The sequence below is a fragment of the Bos indicus genome, chromosome 4 (genome assembly GCF_029378745.1).
Source record: "Bos indicus isolate NIAB-ARS_2022 breed Sahiwal x Tharparkar chromosome 4, NIAB-ARS_B.indTharparkar_mat_pri_1.0, whole genome shotgun sequence".
Lineage (NCBI taxonomy): Eukaryota > Metazoa > Chordata > Mammalia > Artiodactyla > Bovidae > Bos > Bos indicus.
Window position 1 is genome coordinate 64,922,218 of NC_091763.1, and position 20,230 is coordinate 64,942,447.

Consider the following 20,230-nt stretch of genomic DNA (forward strand, 5'->3'; position numbering starts at 1 on the left):
TATTACCTATGATTTCAGCCTTCACCTTTGTTTCTCAGATCTGTTTTCTTGAATTTTATTGAACACAAAGCAGATGCTCTCTAAAATTTACTTGTGTTTTCAGTAGTGAATTTTTCTTTTCAAAAGTGAGTCCTTTCTCTGCAATTTGAAGATGATTCTCTACTTTTTTTTTTAATTGCTGAATCTTTTTGGAATTTTTTTTTTCCTGGTTAGTTGTCCTTGAATAAAAAGAGGTGAATGTCTCTGGGTGTTTTCCATAACACCATGGATGTGTTGGCATAGATTGCTTCATGTCTGCCAGAGTGTTGGTGGACCTTTCACTCATCTCATCTAGAGAGATGGAGTGGATATGAATTTCTAGTAAGTCTTAGGGATCTTGAAGATACCCTTGTTTTAAGTGGAAGATAATTGCTTTACAAGGTAGTATTGGTTTCTGCCATACAGCAGCATGAATCAGCCATAGGTTTACACATGTCCCCTCCCTCTTGAAGCTCCCTCCAACCTCCCTCCCACCCTTTGAAGATACTTTATTTTGTGTTATTTCTTCTCTGGGTTTGTAGAAGCCACTGGGCTAGGGGTTTGCTTCTGTTTACAGCTCTCTGTTGAGTCAGGCTGGATTACTGGGTTGTAATCCAGCGGGTCACACTGGTTGGCTTACGCTGGATACATAGGTGTGGCTGTGTTCAGTGTCTGTCCAGCTCTACTGGTGACTACATCTAGTTGAAGCCCTATGCTGCTGATTTTCTGCTCGTTGTGACATGATGCCTGGGGCTTTCTGGGGAGATGATTTTCAGTGCTGCTGATCTGAACTGCTGAGTGGGAGCACCACCCCGGGTCTGGCCTGGGGTCCTGGACTACATATTGCAGATTGATGTACAGCTCTTCATGACTTGATCCACAATACTGTACTTTCATGACTTAATTCTCCCAATACTGTACTTTCCCCGGATTGGGAATTATTAAGAATGGATATAAAATGATATTCCATATAGTGTTCTTAGTAATTTCAATTGTTTTTGACTGATTATAATTAATTTTTAGTTCATAAAAGTGACACAGGAAGCATTTATACTATGAATAGGAACTTATCTAGAAAAGAAGGGTCAGTCGTTTTCACGTGTAGTTGTCTTTGTATAATGAGCATTATATTTCACCTGCCACTCCTTTTTAATGTTTTTAAACTACTTGTCCATTTTGTCAAGGTTGGCTTTGTTACATTTAAGTCATAAATCAAGAATCCATTTAATTGGAGACCCACAAATCTATCCTCCTTGAAAGGTCACTATCCCAGAGTTTGCCTTAAAGTATTTGTTTTTGTTTTCTGTAAAAGCATATGAATGATGAAATTTTGAGCTTGTCCACACCTGAGAATGTATTTGTTGGCTTCATATATACATGACAATTATACTAAATATAGGTAAATATTTGTTGGTGTTTAGTCGCTAAGTCATGACAACTCTTTGTGACCTCATGGACTGTAGCCCACTAGGCTTTTCTGTCCATAGAGTTCTCTAGGCAAGAATACTGGAGTAGGTTGCCATTTCTTTCTCCAGGGAATCTTCCCAGACCAGGGATTGAAACTATGTCTCCTGTGTCTCCTGAATTGGCAGGCAATTCTCTACCACTGAGCCACCAGGGAAACCCATAGGTATATCTAGATATCTTGAATTTTGCTGTATTATTCTCCAAAACTGGTATTGTTATTAAATTGGTTTCTGATATTGGGCATGGTGGAAGTCTATGGCTAGCTTGAATTTTTGTTACTTTGTAAGTAATATATTTTTCTTAATGTTTTCTTTTTTAATTTTCAGAGATAAAAAATGACAACAGAATATGTTGGATTTTTTTCTGGTTTTATTTGATCCCTTTTCATCTGCTTTAAAGGTTTTTCCTCAGTCTAGGAAAACTTATTTGATTAAAGCTGCTTCTGTTTGTTTCTTAGGGACATCCTTTTGTAGGAAGAGAGAATCATCTGGTTCTTACTTCTATTCATCTTATATGTTCCCTCATAATTTTTTGTGTTTTGTCTTCTCTTAGGTTTTGAGAACTGCGATGGGTCCTATTTGAAATTCATATCAAACCCTGGTAGAATCTTTAAGCCCTAAATTAAGGGAGAAAGTTTTTAGAAAGCTTACATTTACCCTCATTTTACTTTGCCAGTGGAGAGTCCACACAGCCTATTGGGTAGTTTGGCTTCTGAAGTGAGAGTCAGAATTAGAGGCAGACTTAGCCAGGAACATTTTTTGCTAAAGAGCTTCCATTCCTTATTTGGAACAGTTCTCAGGGCTTGCTTCTGCGGTCTCCCCATTCTTTGGCAGGCTGGCTGTCCAGTGTGTGTGAGTGACTGGTACACCCTTCCATGCCAGCTCCCTGTCTTGGGCTGCCTGGGAAACCAGAACACTTCCTAATGCTGCTAATGGGATCCATAGGCTGACTCTCACCTCCAAGAGGTGACCTCCAAGCAGAGGCCTCTGCTTATTTCCTTTGCATATTTCCCTTTTGCATGATGGAGATTCACAAGTCAGCTAGCCATTACCCTCCATCTAATTTCTTTTGTATTTTACATCACTGAAATTCCTGGAAATTTCTTTTGTATGGCTTACAAAGCCATACAAAGAGGCTTACAAAGCCTCTTGTCTACTTTATAAGGTTGATCCCGAGCTTTTCCTCCTTCATTATTGTTTATCATTTTCATGTAGATCTGGAGGGGAGTAGTTTATGCCTTGTGGAGAAGTTGACCTGTCCTGCCTTTATGAATGCAAGCCTGAGAATATTTTGAAGTCAAAAAAGTGGAAATGGCCTTGGGAAATGGATACTTGATAATAATCTTAAGTATCCTGATAGGATGACTCTCCTGTGGTTATCTGTGATGACCAAGGCCACTGAATAACAACAATGGCAATAATGATAACAAATGCCTTCTAAAATAAGCAGTGGTAAATGGGGGGTGTTAGTCAAAGAGTACAGACTTCCAGTTATATAATAAATAAAATCTGGGCATTTATATATAACATGATGGTTATAATTAGCAAGCATTGTTGTTGTTCTTTAGTCGCCAAGTTGTGTCTGACTCTTTTTGACCTCATGAATTACAGCACACCAGGCTTCCTTGTCCTTCACTATCAGAGTTTGCTCAAACTTACGTCCATTGAGTTGGTGATACCATCCAACCATCTCATCCTCTGTTGTTCCCTTCTCCTTCCTTCAATTTTTCCTAGCATCAGGGTCTTTTATAATGAGTCAGCTCTTCACATCAGGTGGCCAAAGTATTGGAGCTTCAGCTTGATCATCAATCCTTCTAATGAATATACAGGGTTGATTTCCCTTGGGATTGGTCTGATCTCTTTGCAGTCCAAGGGACTCTCAAGAATCTTCTCCAGCACCACAGTTCAAAAACATCAATTCTTTGGCGCTCAGCCTTCTTTATGGTCCAGCTCTCACATCCGTACATTACTACTGGAAAAACCATAGGCTGCCATTTCCTACTCCAGGGGATCTTCACGACCCAGGCATCAAACCTGCATCTCTTGGGTCTCCTGCATTGGTGGGTTGATTCTTTAGTACCAGTGCCGTCTGGGAAGTCCAAATACATTCAAACTCAATCTTGTCCTCAAAGTGACGTTGTTTGCTGGCTGTCAAACAGCCTGAAGAGTTGTGCAATCTCCAAATCTCTGCAGTATTTACAGTGTTCCCAGTTTCTGGTCTTTGATAATCTGTTGGCATTTTATTGTTCTCATATGTAGGAAGTCTGTCTCTGTGGGGATGATGTTCATATAAGTAAGAGGAGAGTTTATTGTTTCTCTTACACTGTCTGGAACTTGTGCATGCTCAGTTGTGTCTGACTCTTTGGGATCGCATGGACTGTAGCCCACCAGGCTCCTCTGTCCATGGAATTCTCTAGGCAAGAATACTGGAATGGGTTGTCATTTCCTACTCCAGGGAATTCTTGAAGAGCAGTGGGAAAGGTCTTGTCCTCAGTACCTCAGTTTATCATCCATACTCCTTTAAAAAACAAAACTAGGGTATTTATCTGCTCCTAGAGTAATTCTTGGAGAAGGACATGGCAACCCACTCCAGTATTCTTGCCTAGAGAATCCCATGGACTGTAGCCTGGCAGGCTTCTCTGTCCATGGGGTTGCAAGAGTCGGACATGACTTAGCGACTAAACCACCACCACAGCACCACCAGAGTAATTCTTCCTGTCTAGTAAAAGAGTTTGCCTTCTTGTATTCCTTCTGCAGCCCTCTGTGGTGATTTTGGTGCTCTAAGTCTCATTGCCTGTCTTGGAACGCCTGTGGGCCATGAGACTGCTGTTCTCTCTGGTCACAGCTGAACAAAGTACCTTCAACTGAAGCAGTGTTTGGTGATGTTGCTGGTCATGCTTTACTCTTTCCAATTAGGACCAAAAAGAATTAAAATCAGAAAAGAAGCAAAATTATTGATAATTTAGGAAACTGTTAGAAAGATGAAAGGTAGTTAGAAAGTGAGGGGCAAGGTCAGTCCTGGTATATGAGAACATTTTTGTTCCTGATTTCATAGTGGGGAAAAAAAAAGTGTGAATTTATTTTATAACTTGCTTCTTTGAGAAATAATGGTTTCATCATTAGATTTGTATTTTCCTTTCATATATATTGGGATAAATAAAAACATTTAATGGCTATAAACTGTTCACTCTAATTGTAGGATTATTTTTTGTTTCTTCTATTCTAATTGAATGATGTCTCTTTCCCCACCTCCAGGTTACGATCTTTGGTCAAACAGTTAGAGAGAGGGGAGGCTTCAGTGGTAGATCTCAAGAAGAATTTGGAATATGCAGCCTCCGTGCTTGAATCTGTGTACATTGATGAAACCAGGTGAGCTAAAATGGCAAGAAGTTGATGATAAATTTTCTATTATATGACTTTTTGAAATGTCCCGCATGGCAGGTAGGTGGTAACATTCAAATGATTGGTTTGATTTGAGATTTAGTTTTCACAAATGGGGTAGATTTGGATATCACATATCCTCTGTACATCCTGATTTATAAAAGGATTACTAAATTTCTAATCAAATGTGGAGTTCTTGTGGAATTATTACATATTATTCATCTCAGCCTAAAAACTGCATTCAAGTTTTAATTCATGATGTCCATGTGTAAATGGGAGGTTTTGAAGGGTTGAAGAAGCATTTGTTTTCTTAAACACCCAATATTCCTCCCTCAATCCTTTGATATGTTATTGATTTTCTTAGAAGACTCTTTTCACTTGAATTATCCATAAGTACCAAAGCACTTCCAGTTACAAAAATTTGCTTTTCTTTGAAAAACATTGAATTGGTAAATATGAAAGGCTTTTCTTGGTTTTACCTAGTTCAGAGAAGCTCCACCATTAGTATTTTTGATGACTAACTTTTCTATGCCAAATTTCAATCTGATAGGATTTCCCAGTACTTTAAGAATTGTGTGGTTTAGTTTTTGGTGATACGCTTGGTTCCTAATTTAAGGAAATTTGATACCATGTTTTTTTTTGTTGTTGTTGTTTTTGTTTTTGTTTTTTTTTTTACTAAATGTTGTATATTTCTCCCTTACCTTCATTGGAGGATCTAAAGAAAAAAAAAAAAACTCATTGACACCTGTTTTTACTGCTTATTTTTAGTAGGGCTTAACATAAGTATAAAATACAACTTTTAAAGTTTTACAGTATTGTAATTTATTGCTGTTTATGTTCTGTTCTAGCCTAATCCATGATTAGGTCTGAAAAGTCTGCTAAGCACACATGCCAAATCACTATTCTCAAATAAAGAACTGAATTATTTAGGCAATTTTGCTTAAATTTAGACATTTAAGTTTCTGTAATGTCCTATCAAGCTAGAGAGGGTATTAGTATTTGCCATTTGGGTTTATTACTTCAGAAGACTGAGTTGATGTGATTTGAGTAATACTTTGCAAAGTCTTTTGTTTTTCTTTTTTAAAATTTAGTTTTATTGAGATGTAATTGACATGTAACATTGTAAAAGTTAAGGTATACAATGTGTTGTTCTATTTATTTACTACCATAAGATTACCACTGTAGGGTTAACTAACATCTGTATCACATCACATAATTATTATTTATTTTTGTGGTGGGAACAGTTAAGATCTAAGATCTTCAGAGCTTTGAAGTTTGTAATACAGTATTGTTGTTTATCACTTTTTAAAATTTAATTTGTTTTAATTGGAGGATAATTACTTTACAATATTGTGATGGTTTTTGCCATACATCAACATAAATCTGCCACAGTGTTGTCTGTAGTTTTTAAGTGCCATTATTTTCAAACAAAATAATGTCACTTGGCCATCTATGAAATAAATCTTGTGGATGCATTTTAAATGAGAGGTTTAGATTCCAGTCAAATTCCACAAATCATCAAGGAATCACGATACTGGTTACACCTGAGTGCAGTGGATCAGGCCCACAGAGCCTGAGATGGAGACTGTTTGACCTTCTCCGACTCCTTTGTTCCTTTATCCAGTCTGGTAGAGAAAACCACCTTGAAACACAAATGCTGGGCTTTCACAAGCCTTGCCCAAAAAAGTACTGGATGTTTTTGTGGCCCACTTATTATGGGTTTTTTTGCACCTGTGTATTCAGGTGGGTTGGAGAGAAGGAACAGCTGCTTTGAACAGGGAGCTCTAACTTCAGATTTAATCTGTGTCGTGGTTCTGTTTCTTGGGTCCAGGCGACTCCTGGATACGGAGGATGAGCTCAGTGACATTCAGTCAGATGCAGTGCCTTCTGAGGTCCGAGACTGGCTGGCCTCCACCTTCACACGGCAGATGGGGATGATGCTCAGAAGAAGCGAGGAGAAGCCGCGGTTCAAGAGCATCGTCCATGCAGTGCAGGCTGGGATATTTGTGGAGAGGTAAAGATATCTGTCATTCAGTAACCAAAGCAGTGAAAGGGACACTGGTCTCTAATAACTCAAGACTTTGCTTTGATGTAGGTTTGGTATTTTTATAAATACTAAAAATTCTGGGTGGAAACAGTCTTGAATAAGAAGAGATGGAAAACGTATCTCTGCAGCATCATTAGCACAAGCTTTTTGCCTTTGCTTGGAATTCTTTTTGTTCACATTAAGACTTAGTTTGAGTTCAGCCTCTGATTTTTAAAAAAAGACATATCTTATCATCATTATTTGACATACATGGATGATGTCTACATTGGAAACAGGTCCAAGATGCTTTGTGAGGGTATTGATCCAGGGAGAAGTTTAGTCAAGGGGTTTGAGTTCCCCATGACACTTTCCAATTTTGTAAGTCACTTTGCTCTTTGAAATTAAATCGCCCCCATCCCGAGAAATAGATTCCAGAAATTGATTTATTCTTCTTTTAATCCTTACTATACAATTAAGAGTTTTAGAAATGCTGTGGTTGGCTCAAAGTTTACCTGGGACATTTTTCTCTTTAGTTTTTGAGTTCTTTTAGTTCTCTTTTTGAGTTCTCTTTAATCTTTTAGTTCTAAACAAAAATCTTTTCTAAATGGGTCCCCCATAGGAGTTCTTTTTTCAGAATAAAATAATACATTACATACTATCTGTGCTACACTATAATTCACTTCCAGCCGAAGAGGAGACCCATTTTAATAACTTCATTTGGGTCACATAGACTTAATTTTTGTTTATTTGTTTCCAATGGTTTACATGTTTGGGATTGCTTTAATTTCATTTGATTTGAACGTTTAAGCCCCTTGAATGACTATGAGAAAGGTTGTAAAATAAATTTTAGGTTCCTTGGGTTTATCAGATGATATGACTTCTTATTAATTGTCAATACTTGTGTAATACTTGTGGCCTGCTAATTTTTCTTTGTAAGATATAATATTGTATTTTTTTTCCTTCTGACTTTGCCAGAATGTATAGACGGACATCAAACATGGTTGGACTGAGCTACCCACCAGCTGTTATTGAAGCATTAAAGGTAATACCAATAAAAAAGTCTTACAATGTATATGCTGCCCTATAAAAAGTTAAATTTGTTATTAGAAAATGAGTTTTCATTTACAGTTCATTTATAGTTTTCCCAATCATTCCTGAATTTTTTCTTTCATTATCTTTTCTTATCTGTTCAGTAACAGTATTGCTAATTTTTAAGCCTTTGTACTGCCATTTTAAAAAAAATATGGAATTCTGTGTAGTTTCATTTCTTTCTGCTCTCTTGGAGTAGTTTGGTGATCAGTACAGTGATCTAGCCTAATGAGACTCAGTCTGACTTTGGCCATAGGAGATCAAATTTGTTCTGGTTATAAATGTCCAACATTAGGAGGAACTTTTGTGACCATAATTCTACCATTATCTTCTTACCTACTCTATGTACATTTTGTAGATGAAGAGACTAAGACTCAGTGAGACTAAAAAAAAGGCAGAGACAGAACTAAGGTTTGATACCAGAGTTATAGGCAGATAGATAGCTCTCAGTTACATTTTATGTGTGAAAGTACGTTCTCCAGAACCCTCGTCCTCTTCATGTATCCTACTGTTTCCCCAGAACGCTCACAAAACCTGAAAGTTCCATGGAAAGTCACAAAATGCTTGAGTTTAAAGAGTTTAAATCCTACAGAATGTCTCCCAATCAGACAAGCTCTTGGAATTGTATAGAATATCTCTAAAAGGCCTTGACAGTGAAAGTGTATGTCGCTCAGTTATGTCCGACTCTTTGCGACCCCATGGACTATATAGTCCATGGAATTCTCCAGGCCAGAATACTGGAGTGGGTAGTCTTTCCCTTCTCCAGAGTATCTTCCCAACCCAGGTATCAAACCCAGGTCTCCCTCATTGCAGGCAGATTCTTTACCAACTGAGCCACAAGGGAAGCCCTTGTGTAGATGTATTTTTGTATGTGTGTAGATTCAGGCTCACTGGTCTTTTAAATTTAGGGGCTGTGCTAAGGCCCAGGATCACGGAACTGGTTGACATTGCCTGGTACCTACACACGGAGTCATGTCAGCTTAGTCAAAGAGGTTCCAACATTCTGACTCTCATTAAATAGGCTTCCCTGGTGACTCAGTGGTAAAGAATCCACCTGCCAATGCAAGAGACATGGGTTTGATCCTTGGTCCAGGAAGATCCCCTGGAGAAGGAAATGGCAACTCACTCCAGTATTCTTGCCTGGGGAATTTCATGAACAGAGGAGCCTGACAGACTATAGTCCATGGGGCTGCAGAGAGTCAGACATGACTTAATGGCCGAAGAGCAACTACAAAGATATTTTAATCTTTCTCTGAAACCTGAAAAGTGTATCCCTGATAGAATTTTCAGAAGATAATTTAAATTCCCTATTCGCAGAATCAGATCAATTTAATGTCAAAAAAGAGCTCTTTAGGGCCAGTTTGATTCCCTTTCTCTTGTCTCAGGGACATTCACTAGCTGACTTTGGGAAACTCTGTATTCAGATTCTCAGTTCACCATTTTCTGTCTCTTGTCAAGTCATCTAGGACAGGAAGGGTGCTCAGGAAAGATACAGCAAGAAGACACATGTTTTCTCTCCCTCCTCTACAACCCCAACTCTAATGCTTAGTAAATCATTGTATAATTCACAGCAACATTTCTTATTTAATCTGTGAAACCACTTTATAAGATCTGATGTTTCATAACACCCACTGTGAAGTTGCATTGATTTTCATAATTGAATCTGAAACCTTCAGTGAAAGTCTTAGGAATGTTAAAAGCATCTTTTATCCTTAATTTCTTCCTTTATCGTGAAAATAAATACAGGTGGTTATATGGGTACTAAGAAATTTATGAAAATATTTCTTACAAATTGGAGCTTCTTTTCTATACAGAATGACTGAAGAAATGTGAAACAACCTGTGATGTGCGTGAATTGTTATTTTATGCTTGGGGAAAAGTAATTCTCAGAAGCACACATGTTGTCTTTTGGAGGGGAAAGTTACCTTGATGATTCAGAATGAATACTAACTCTGAATTGCTGCCCTTCTCCACACCTTTGCTAATACGTGCTGAAGGCTAAAGCTCTTGTTTCTCTTGGTTGTATGCTCTGTTTACTGTGGAAGTTCAAGACCTTTTTACAATGTAATATTTTTCTGTGTCCCTAGACTCTGGTTTTATTTTCAGTGGATTGGAGTTGAACTGGAGAGATGACATAGATTCTTTTTTTTTTACATAGTGGTTATTAGAAAAAGGTTATTTTTCACTCCGCTGCCAGCAATTTATATGGAATCGCTATTGTTTTCTTCTGTTACAGAAAATTTCCCAAAAGCCTGAGAGAATACAATTAATAAAATAATCATCCTGCTACTGTCATCTTAACCTTTGTGATTAATGTAAGAACATAGCACAAAATAACATTTAAGGAAGAGAATAATTAGCCACCACCAATCTCTAAATTTGAAATATGCTGCACTTTTATTCTTTTTATTTGTTTCCATGCAGTGAATACTAACTTCTAATTTGGGTGGTTTTATCTCTAATCTTCTAAGGTGCGGTTATCAGAAATGGAGAATTGTGCTGTTCTTTAGAAGGGCATATGCTGTGTGACTCAGGAAGAGACACCCTGGACAGACTCCAGGTTTAAAGTGGGAGGAAATGAGGAGGTTCAGGCTTCCTTCACGTTAGACTAATAGGAAATTCACAGGACTAGTGCTTGGGCCAAATTTGCTAAGAAGAGAAGATTGGTTTAAGGCAGTTAAATTAGGTGCTTGTTAAAATGCATATTCCAGGCCACAAGCCAGGATTCTTCAGAATCCTCCACCAAAGAATCAACATGTTTTTCTGAGCACCCCAGGTGGTTCTAAAGAACACTGAAATTTGAGAATATGAGCTAAAGTCTCCCAAAAATGAGGGGCTAGAGAGACTATCCATCTCACCGTTTCTCACAGTATCCATCCTTCTGTTTCTCTAAGGTCTAATATTCAGAATAAATCTTGACTTTTTACTATGATTATCTCTTCATTTCCAGTGATAGCTTTTTTTCTTCTTTAATTCATTTAAGTGAAGAGGATTAAAAATAGTCAGATGTGTCCAAATGTTTTCCTACCTACTGAGTTGTCAGTGGACTTTTCTTTAGGACTATTAGCTAGACAATGGCTGTCATATGACAGTGCCAATTTTGGTAGCCAAGGTGAACCTTAGGGCTTCCTTGATAGTTCAGTTGGTGAAGAATCTGCCTGCAATGCAGGAGACCCCTGTTCGATTGCTAGGTTGTGAAGATTTGCTGGAGAAGGGATAGGCTACCCACTCCAGTATTCTTGGACTTCCCTTGTGGCTCAACTGGTAAAGAATCCGCCTGCATTGCAGGAGACCTGGGTTTGACCCCTTGTTGGGAAGATCCCCTGGAGAAGGGAAAGGCTACCCACTCCAGTATTCTGGCCTGGAGAAGTCCATGGACTGTATAGTTCATGGGGTCACAAAGAGTTGGACACAACTGAGCAACTTTCACTTTAAAGGTGAACCTTGGGTCTTGGATTAATCTTAAATGGCTCCATTGTCTGTGGCCTAGGCACTCTTGGGGGTATTTAGGGCCTAAGGCTTGGGTCACAGCACATATTCACTGAGTTTACAATGTCATCTGTCAGTAATGCTATCACTGGGGCATCAGTGGAATTATTGCCTGGTATTGGCATTAGACACTTCATCTCATCTCTCTAGGGTGGCCATCTATGAAACTGGAGAAAGTTTTTAGGGTTATAAGGGTTTGCAAATGTGTATCAACAGTTCCTACTGTGCCTGGCACAGAAAATGTTTAGCCCTTGTGGCTCTTTACTTTTTATAATGGAGGAGAAATTATTGAATGCTAAGGTGAGGTTTACTACTAAATGTGAATTGAAACAATCTGTTTGAAACCTTTCTGGGAATGTTTGGTTTTCCCTATATACAGTTGGTTTCCCTGTGCCCTGGTGTCCATGAGAGAGACCCTTCATGATCTCAGGGTGATCTTCATGACTGGGATCTTTGGAGAGGAACAGGATTGGGATGGATAGATGATGTTGGAATGCAGTGAAGGCTGATGTGGGAGTCAATGGGTCCAGCAGTTTCTGAAAGCCAAGATCTCTTCCAGGAGACCATCTGACACCTAGCTTAGGTTCAGTGTGGTCTCACATGCATCCTTATTGGCATGCTCACGGCAGTACACTTTCCTTAATCACTGAAATAAAACTCTTGATATGCTGAGAAACCAAATGACTATTGCTTTAATTATTTCTTAAGCAGCCTTTGTTTATAACATCCACAAGTAGCTATATATAAGTCAAAGACATATTTGACAGTGTTTACCTATATTTTGAAGTCACTATTTTATGGACAAATAAAACTCTGAACTTTAAGAGTAGAGTGTGAGGAGTGTGTTCAGCTTAGCTCTTAGTTTTATATTTTCCAGTAAAGTGACTTACAGATTTGAGGACTCGGTCCTCAGATCAGTGACTCCAGAAGTGATAACATTTTTCCATCCCGTGAAATGAAGGCTTTGTCCTTGGTTTCAGCTTAGCAGATTAGATTCTTGAGGTGACACATTGTTTTGCATTCTTCATCATGCAAGTTTCTGAACACTTTTAAGTGCATTAACATTCTCCACAATGGACTAAGAGGAAGTCAGTAGATGGTATCACAGGGTTGGTTAGGGGTAGGAAAGTTATTGTGAAGTCAATTAAAATTTTGGAATTCAGCAGAAGTAGTGGAAGGTTCAGAGAAGGCAATGGCAACCCACTCCAGTACTGTTGCCTGGAAAAGCCCATGGACGGAGGAGCCTGGTAGGCTGCAGTCCATGGGGTCGCAGAGTCAGACACGACTGAGCGACTTCTCTTTCACTTTTCAGTTTCATGCACTGGAGAAGGAAATGGCAACCCACTCCATTGTTCTTGCCTGGAGAATCCCAGGGATGGGGGAGCCTGGTGGGCTGCCATCTATGGGGTCGCACAGAGTCAGACACAACTGAAGTGACTTAGCAGCAGCAGCAGCTGCAATGGAAGGTTAATGGAAAGAACCTGAGTTTAAACTTCAGTTGAACATGTGTTTGTGTTTTTGCCCCACATGTATTCCTAACACTTGCCTTCTATGAATCTTAGGGAAATTAGCTAACTTCTCAGTTTTCTCATTTGTGAGATATGACTGATAATACCTACCACTAGACTTGTCTTCGGAGAAGGCAGTGGCACCCCAATCCAGTACGCTTGCCTGGAAAATCCCATGGGGAGGAGCCTGGTAGGCTGCAGTCCATGGGGTCACAAAGAGTCAGACACAACTGAGCGACCTCACTTTCACTTTTCACTTTCATGCATTGGAGAAGGAAATGGCAACCCACTCCAGTGTTCTTGCCTGGAGAATCCCAGGGATGGGGTGGCCTCGTGGGCTGCCGTCTCTGGGGTCGCACAGAGTCAGACATGACTGAAGCGACTTAGCAGCAGCAGACTTGTCTTCAGGATGAGTTATGTATTTATCATTGATCATAATGCCTAGGTAGGTACCCAGTAAATTATAGCTCTTGTTATTACTAATAAGGCTATTTCATATTTTATCAGCAAATGCTATGTAGGATTGCCATATTGGAAAAAGTTTGAGAGGGGAAACAGTATTAGAGTCTTAGATTGTGAATTACCAAGTTAGGGCTACAGGCTAACCCCAAAGTAGGGAGATAAGTGTAAGTGGTTATCAACTAATGAATTCTTTCTTTCTGCCCTGACCTGTAGGATGTGGACAAGTGGTCCTTTGATGTCTTTTCCCTCAATGAAGCCAGTGGGGACCATGCACTGAAATTCATTTTCTATGAGTTACTCACTCGATATGATCTGATCAGCCGTTTCAAGGTCAGTGTCTAATTAAAACAAAACAAAACAACTGCACATATTTGTCCAGCCTTGCAGGACTTTTGGGCTAAGACCAAGAGAATCCTTCTAATGTAGACTGAAAGCCGCTCTGGGGTGACATGTTCAGAAAGCCACTGCCACAGACTCCACACTGAGGGGAGCTTTCATTATTCCCTTGCCTGGTGAGCTCATCAACAAGGGAGAGACTGGAGCCACCTATTTAGATCCCAGTCTTCCTAGAAGTACAGCTGGAAGTCTGAACCAGACCTACCTGCCTGCTCTGCCTACAGTTCTCCTTTCAGCCAGACTCTGTGTACTAATGACCACCACCAGCAAGGAGACAGGAATGGAGATAGAGTGTGCATTTATTGTCTCCATGAACTTCTCTTTCGGCCACTTGGCTCAAATTCACACAAATACTCTCACTTATCATCTATGATAGATCATTGATATTTCCCAGCCATTTATGTTTTAAATTAATTCTTCAACTTTAAGAGCATGAGCCCATTCCAGTGTTCCACCTCCTCAGCCTTCTAATTCCACAGATTCTGGAGGTGGGGTCCTATTCTCTAGAGAACCCGAGCTTTATCTGCTGGCACTGCCGTATCATGCCCCTCACATTTCTCTCATCAACGAATGAGTCTCCGGAAGCAGGTCTTTTTCTGTATAAAGTATCAATTTGTCTGGGCAGCATGATTCTTTATCACTTTCCTAAGGACTGCACATTTGGGAGTGTGTTTATTACATAGTTATTAGCACTTTATGACAATGGTCTTTAATTTCTTTTGCATCAGAAGCCTGTTTGACACTCAAAGGCTAATACCATGTCTGGTAGACCAGACACTAGAATGAGATTCAGGAGATCACCTGGATCCTGATGTCAGTTCTGACCCAGTAGCTATGTGACCTTGAGCAATGACCTTTACCTTTCTGTGACGATCCCATCTGGGAAAAGACATTGCTTTCCTAGAAGGGATAGAACTCACTATGCCAGTCCAATGATTTCAATAAGAGCAATAACTATGAATCTTATGCTTTCTTACAACAAAATTTCCAGTGGTGTATTACAAAATACCTGGTCAAACATCAGGTCTACCCAAAGTTATATGATCCCCACCTAACTCTAGTTCTCAAGAACTGGCATCATTCACACTTACCTCTGTGTAAGGAACATTTTGAAGCAAGACTTAGTCACATCATGGACAGGTTTCAGGATTTCAGAAGAATTCTAGGCACCAGCAGAGGTGGTGAGCAGGAGGACTAGCCATGTTACAACCTCCAGATGGATGCTAGGCAGCTTGGCAAGGGCTGGATGGACAACCTGCTAGAGGGGAGTATAGAGCTCTCATGCTCCACTCATGCCCACCAGGAATCCTGGATTTGCTTTTAAAGTCCCTTATATTAAGGAGAAAGAGTAAATGGCCACTTTTTCAAGTTTCCTCTCTCTCCACCCGAAACTCATTTCATTCTCTTCTTGTTTAGGAGCTACTGGTCACGATCAAAGAGGAGGAGGGCGATGATGGGTTAGGAGTCGGGACCAATCCCATTTTATTGGCCCCTGTCCTGGAATAAAGTTTTCATCCTGTCAGCTTAATGTCTTGGGTTTTATTTTGTCAGGCATACATGCTGGAAGATGAAAACAAAACACAACAAAACAGTATTCAGATAGCTTGAGGAAGAGGATGGTGGGGGAGAGTCATATTTCTCTTGATCTATTACTGTGGTTCATTTCATAAGATCAAAAGGCAGATCTTTCACTGACTGAGCCAGTGGAGAATGGGACATGAACTGGTCTCATTGGACACTCCCATCATCAAACTGATGCATAATTGCAGGCTTTTAAGGCTTATGTTTTTAAAATAGAAATATTATAGATTGGAAAAGAATAAAAACAAATCTGAATGAAATAGACTAGTAATTTCAGAGTCTTGGAGACTTGACAAAGAAATTGTTTTTCAAAAATTTTGTTTTATCTATTTTGGGGAATTTTGTTTGTTTCTGCTATTTATTAAAATAAATTAGAAAGAAGCCTGTTTAAAGATCCAGTGGATGCTCAAGACCTCAAAAGAAGCTCCAGTACACATGCACACACCTTTATCTAGCATTTCAGTGGCCCATAGCTCGCCAATGAACAGCTCAAAGAATCTAAGTTCATTGGATCTTCAATTTAAAAAGATAATGAATTAATCTCTCACATCTGAAAGGCTATATTTAAATTTTTTTAATCCACAGATAGTAAATATGGAGCAATGTTCCCAAGGAAGAACATAATACGGATTCTCATGAAGCACTTATTTTTTTCTTATGAATGTGATTTCTAGTCTCCTGGAACACATACTTTATTTTTCCCCCAATCTTACAATTGATAATCTACCCTAAACCAAGGAATTGATCCAGAAAACTAATACAATGAATGTTTTCCAAGGCCCCTTATTTTGTATAGGCATTTTGCAGTTGTTCACTTTCTGCCAAATAGAAAAAGAAGGTATGTATATTACCCATATTTGAGACAGAAAGCAGCTAGGATAACTGGAAATATTTTTCCAGATTGCAAGGCACCAGTAAGTTGGGCTTCCCAGGTGGCGCAACTGGTAAAGAATCTGCCTGCCAATGCAGGAGACGCTAGAGACAGGGGTTCGATCCCTGGGTTGGAAAGATCCCCTGGAGTAGGAAATGGCAATCCACTCCAGTGTTCTGGCTTGGAGAATTCCATGGACAGAAGAGCTTGATGAACTACAGTCCATGGGGTTGCAAATAGTCGGATGCAACTGAGCGACTGAGCATAATAATAAGTTGCCAAGTAATACACACAAGAACACAACTTGTTTCTGTTATAGAACAGACTATCATTTGTAGTTTGTTTTTTTTTCTCAACTGTCCAGTGTACCCATCATTCCTTCTAAAGGGTGCCGTTTTCAGAAGGCTTGCATTTGTTTTACAATCTTTTTATAACTTAAATCTTTGTGTACTTTATGTTTTCCCACAAGTAAATAAGATGCTGCATAGTATTTGTTCATTTATTTCTTAACAAACAAAGACTTGAACCTTTGTCTGAGATTTAAGTGAACATCTGCCTTTTGCCCTCAATGGCCTTGAGATGATCCTGTCATTACCCTGGGCCTCTGAACTGGAGAACAAAGAACAATTTGCAGGGCAGACCAGAGACTTCCTGTTTTATTTTCAAATTATCCAATACTTTGTTCAGTGATTTTCATTAACTTTGAAAAATTCTTGTGTCCTTGTGTGCTCTTTTAATGCTTTCAGAAAGAAGTAGCTAGAATACCTTAGACTTTTTTGGTCTCTCAAAGCTACTAAATCACTAGCCAATTAACCTTGCCACTCTCTTTCAGATCCCCATTTCTGCACTTGTCTCATTTGTGGAGGCCCTGGAAGTGGGATACAGCAAGCACAAAAATCCTTACCATAATTTGATGCACGCTGCTGACGTCACACAGACTGTGCATTACCTTCTCTATAAGACGGGAGTAGCAGTAAGTACAGATAGGAACTCAGATTACACAAAGATGTGACGGTGACTTTTGTTTTTAATTGGAGGCTGTTTCTATTCTGGTGAGGTTTAGCCCGCAAGAAATGTATTGTTTTACAGACTTCCTATTCCCCAATAATTATCTAACCCAATCATGGAGAGTGTTGGAATTCCTTATTGCCTGTGACTTTTTCTGCATCCTGGACTTGATGAAAAAAAAAAAAAATCCGGTAGTAACTTGTATCCTTACTAGGCTATGGCCAAATTAAATATAATTTCTATAACTAAATATGCATTTCCAGATATAGAGAGTGGTACTATTAATCTCTTGCTGTGTTCAATCACATTGATATCCATGCATGCTGAAATTGAATTGAATATACTCGGGAATCATATTATACACAATTTGCTTTTGGTTTAAACCAATAGATCTTTTTTACAAGGGCTGTGGTTATTCCCATCTTATTTATTATGTGCATTTGATTTTTTCGAACCTAAAGGTCAAGCTTCACCTCTAACCATTTGGAAATTTCTTGCTTTGATCCAACATTTTAGCTCTTTAGATATTTTTGAATCTCTGATCTATAACTCATTGTTTTAACAAACCTACTCAATTTTGTCATGTACTTCTTGCCCTCTTTGCCTTAATATAAACTATTCATTTTAAAGACACTGCTGTTAGTGACAGTTAGATCTCTGTAGTAAATCTTTATGCCTTTTTACTTTGAAATCTTCTTCACAATTGACATTGGGATAGACATTTAGGGGGTGTGGTTATTAATTAACCCATAAACCCAGTACACATTTGTTATCTTTTCTGCTAGGGCATGTTGAGAGGCTTGGTCTAATATCTCATATTAAATGTGGAATACAGTGGGAGGAGTGTGGGCTCTGGAGCTAGATATAGTTGGGTATAAATCCTTACATAATTGCTTATTAGGTTTGTGACCTATGATAAATTGCTTGAATCTCTGAGTCAAGATTTCCTCATTTCTAAAATTGTGAAAAATATTCTGTCTTGTGGAAGTACTGTGACAGTTGGGAATACAGTATCAAAAGTATGAATGCTCTCTCTATCTCATAAAGAAAGCTCAACAGTTAGGAATTGTTCTTATTTAAACTCTGTAAGATTGCCCTTAACCTCTCAGCAGTTTTCATGTTTTCTTTATTATAAAGTCAATTATAAAAACAGTATATAAAAAGGTGTTTTAAAAATTTTAGAAACTCTACATAGGAACCTTGTATAATATGATAAAGGGTTTTTGCCCCAAATTTAGAGCAGATATCAGTTTATGGTGGTTCTATGAAATCAAGGAGCAAAACAGGAATCCAACATTAATATTGCTAGTGAGCACTTTTCTGGAGATTCTCAATCAGTGCAATATGGTATCTGCAAAAATTGAAGAAGCTTTCTATGAAAATAATTTGATGATCTGTCAAAAATAAACCCAAAACCCTATAAATTATTAGATCAAGTAAAAGGCTTAGTAAGATATGGATAAAGTAACTGTCTTATACACTGTTTCCCAACATACATTCCCAACAGTTTTTAAAAAACCTACAAATTACCCATGAAGAACTTCAAAATTAATGAAAAGGAAACTGAAATTAAAGGGCACGAAAATAATGTTTAAATAAGTGAAGAAATATACCATGTTTTTAATTGAAAGCCTCAATATGAAACAGATGTTAATTTTTCTCAAACTCATCTTTATAAATTCAGAGCAATACCAGTAAAAATTCTGAAAGGATTTAGCATACAAAATAATAAGCTGAGTCTAAAATTTACGTAAAATAGATATTTAAGAACCATAGAAAAAACACTTTTGAAAAAGACAGTGTGTGTGATGGGGTAGTTCTTACTCTACTAGATGTTAAAATATCTGCTAAAGCTATAGTAAAGCAGTGTATACAGTGTGCAAAAGTAGACAAATATATCCATGGAATTGATTGAAGTTTTAAAAACTGAACCCAAATATCGATTGAGCACTTACCTATGTGCCACGTACTTTATAAGAGGATGAGGGTGCATTGTAGCTCTTAGAGAACTTGCATTCTGGTAAGAAGTTACAGGTAAAAGACCAATGAAAAAGTAAAGAAGAAAATATCGCTAGTATTCTGCAGAGGATTAGAACAGGGGACCCACACAGGGTAAATTAAGTTTTATTAGATAGGAAAGGCATCTTTCCAGAAGTAATATTTAATCTGAGACAGTTGTGATTTTAGGCTTGAGTCATGCTAAGAGCTGAAGGAAGGTATGCCAGTGGAATTAGGGCAGGATTAGTCAACTTCCTCATGACTGGAGGGAGTCAATTGTACGCACTTCCAGTTATAAAATAAAAAATCATGAGAATGTAACGTACAGACCAAGTTGGCTTTGTAGGCTTGGCTAATGGGTCTCAGTGTTATTCTAAGTGCAGTGTGAGCCAGTTAAAGCATTTTGCCATGGGAGTGTGATGATCTGGTAAAGGCTAGACAAGGATTACTGTGAAGAATGGGTCTTGAGGCATCATGTTGGAAGAGTGTGCAGAAGTCTCCTGGAAAGATGATGGTAGTTTGGACGAGAAAGGACCTTCCTGGGGTATAGAGACCAAATGTCCTGTTGCTGAGGTAGACTTGAAAGAATTGGATGGTATAAAAGGATTTCAGATACTAAGGAAGGGAATCAAGAGGACAGATTAGATTTTTGGTTGGATAAACAAGGTTGATGAGAGAAGCTTTCAGGGAAGGGGAGTCAAGAGTTTTGATTCAGACATGTTGAATTTAAGATCTTTATGAGATATCATTGTGGAGATGTTAAGCAGGAAGAAAACCAAAGAGGTCTAGAGTTCTGGGGAGGAGTCAGGGATGGACAAGGAGATTAGGCTCTCAGGGGCATATCAATATTATTTAAGGACATGAAACCAGATGACATGGTCTAAAGAAAGGGTGTGAATAGAGAAACAGAGGCACTGTGAAGTGAGTCCTGGAGCAG

General features: G+C 38.6%; 1 protein-coding gene across 7 annotated transcripts in view; it reads left to right on the forward strand.

Moving 5' to 3' along the window:
* The window catches only part of PDE1C (phosphodiesterase 1C), a 622,941-nt gene that overhangs the window by 493,153 nt on the left and 109,558 nt on the right, over positions 1 to 20,230 (forward strand). For all 7 annotated transcript variants that reach the window (XM_070787864.1, XM_070787867.1, XM_070787865.1 and 4 more), the window contains 5 exons: positions 4,740 to 4,853; positions 6,697 to 6,879; positions 7,867 to 7,933; positions 13,653 to 13,769; positions 17,120 to 17,260. In XM_070787864.1, coding sequence (XP_070643965.1) covers positions 4,740 to 4,853; positions 6,697 to 6,879; positions 7,867 to 7,933; positions 13,653 to 13,769; positions 17,120 to 17,260 — 622 coding nt within the window. The remainder of the gene's footprint in view (positions 1 to 4,739; positions 4,854 to 6,696; positions 6,880 to 7,866; positions 7,934 to 13,652; positions 13,770 to 17,119; positions 17,261 to 20,230) is intronic.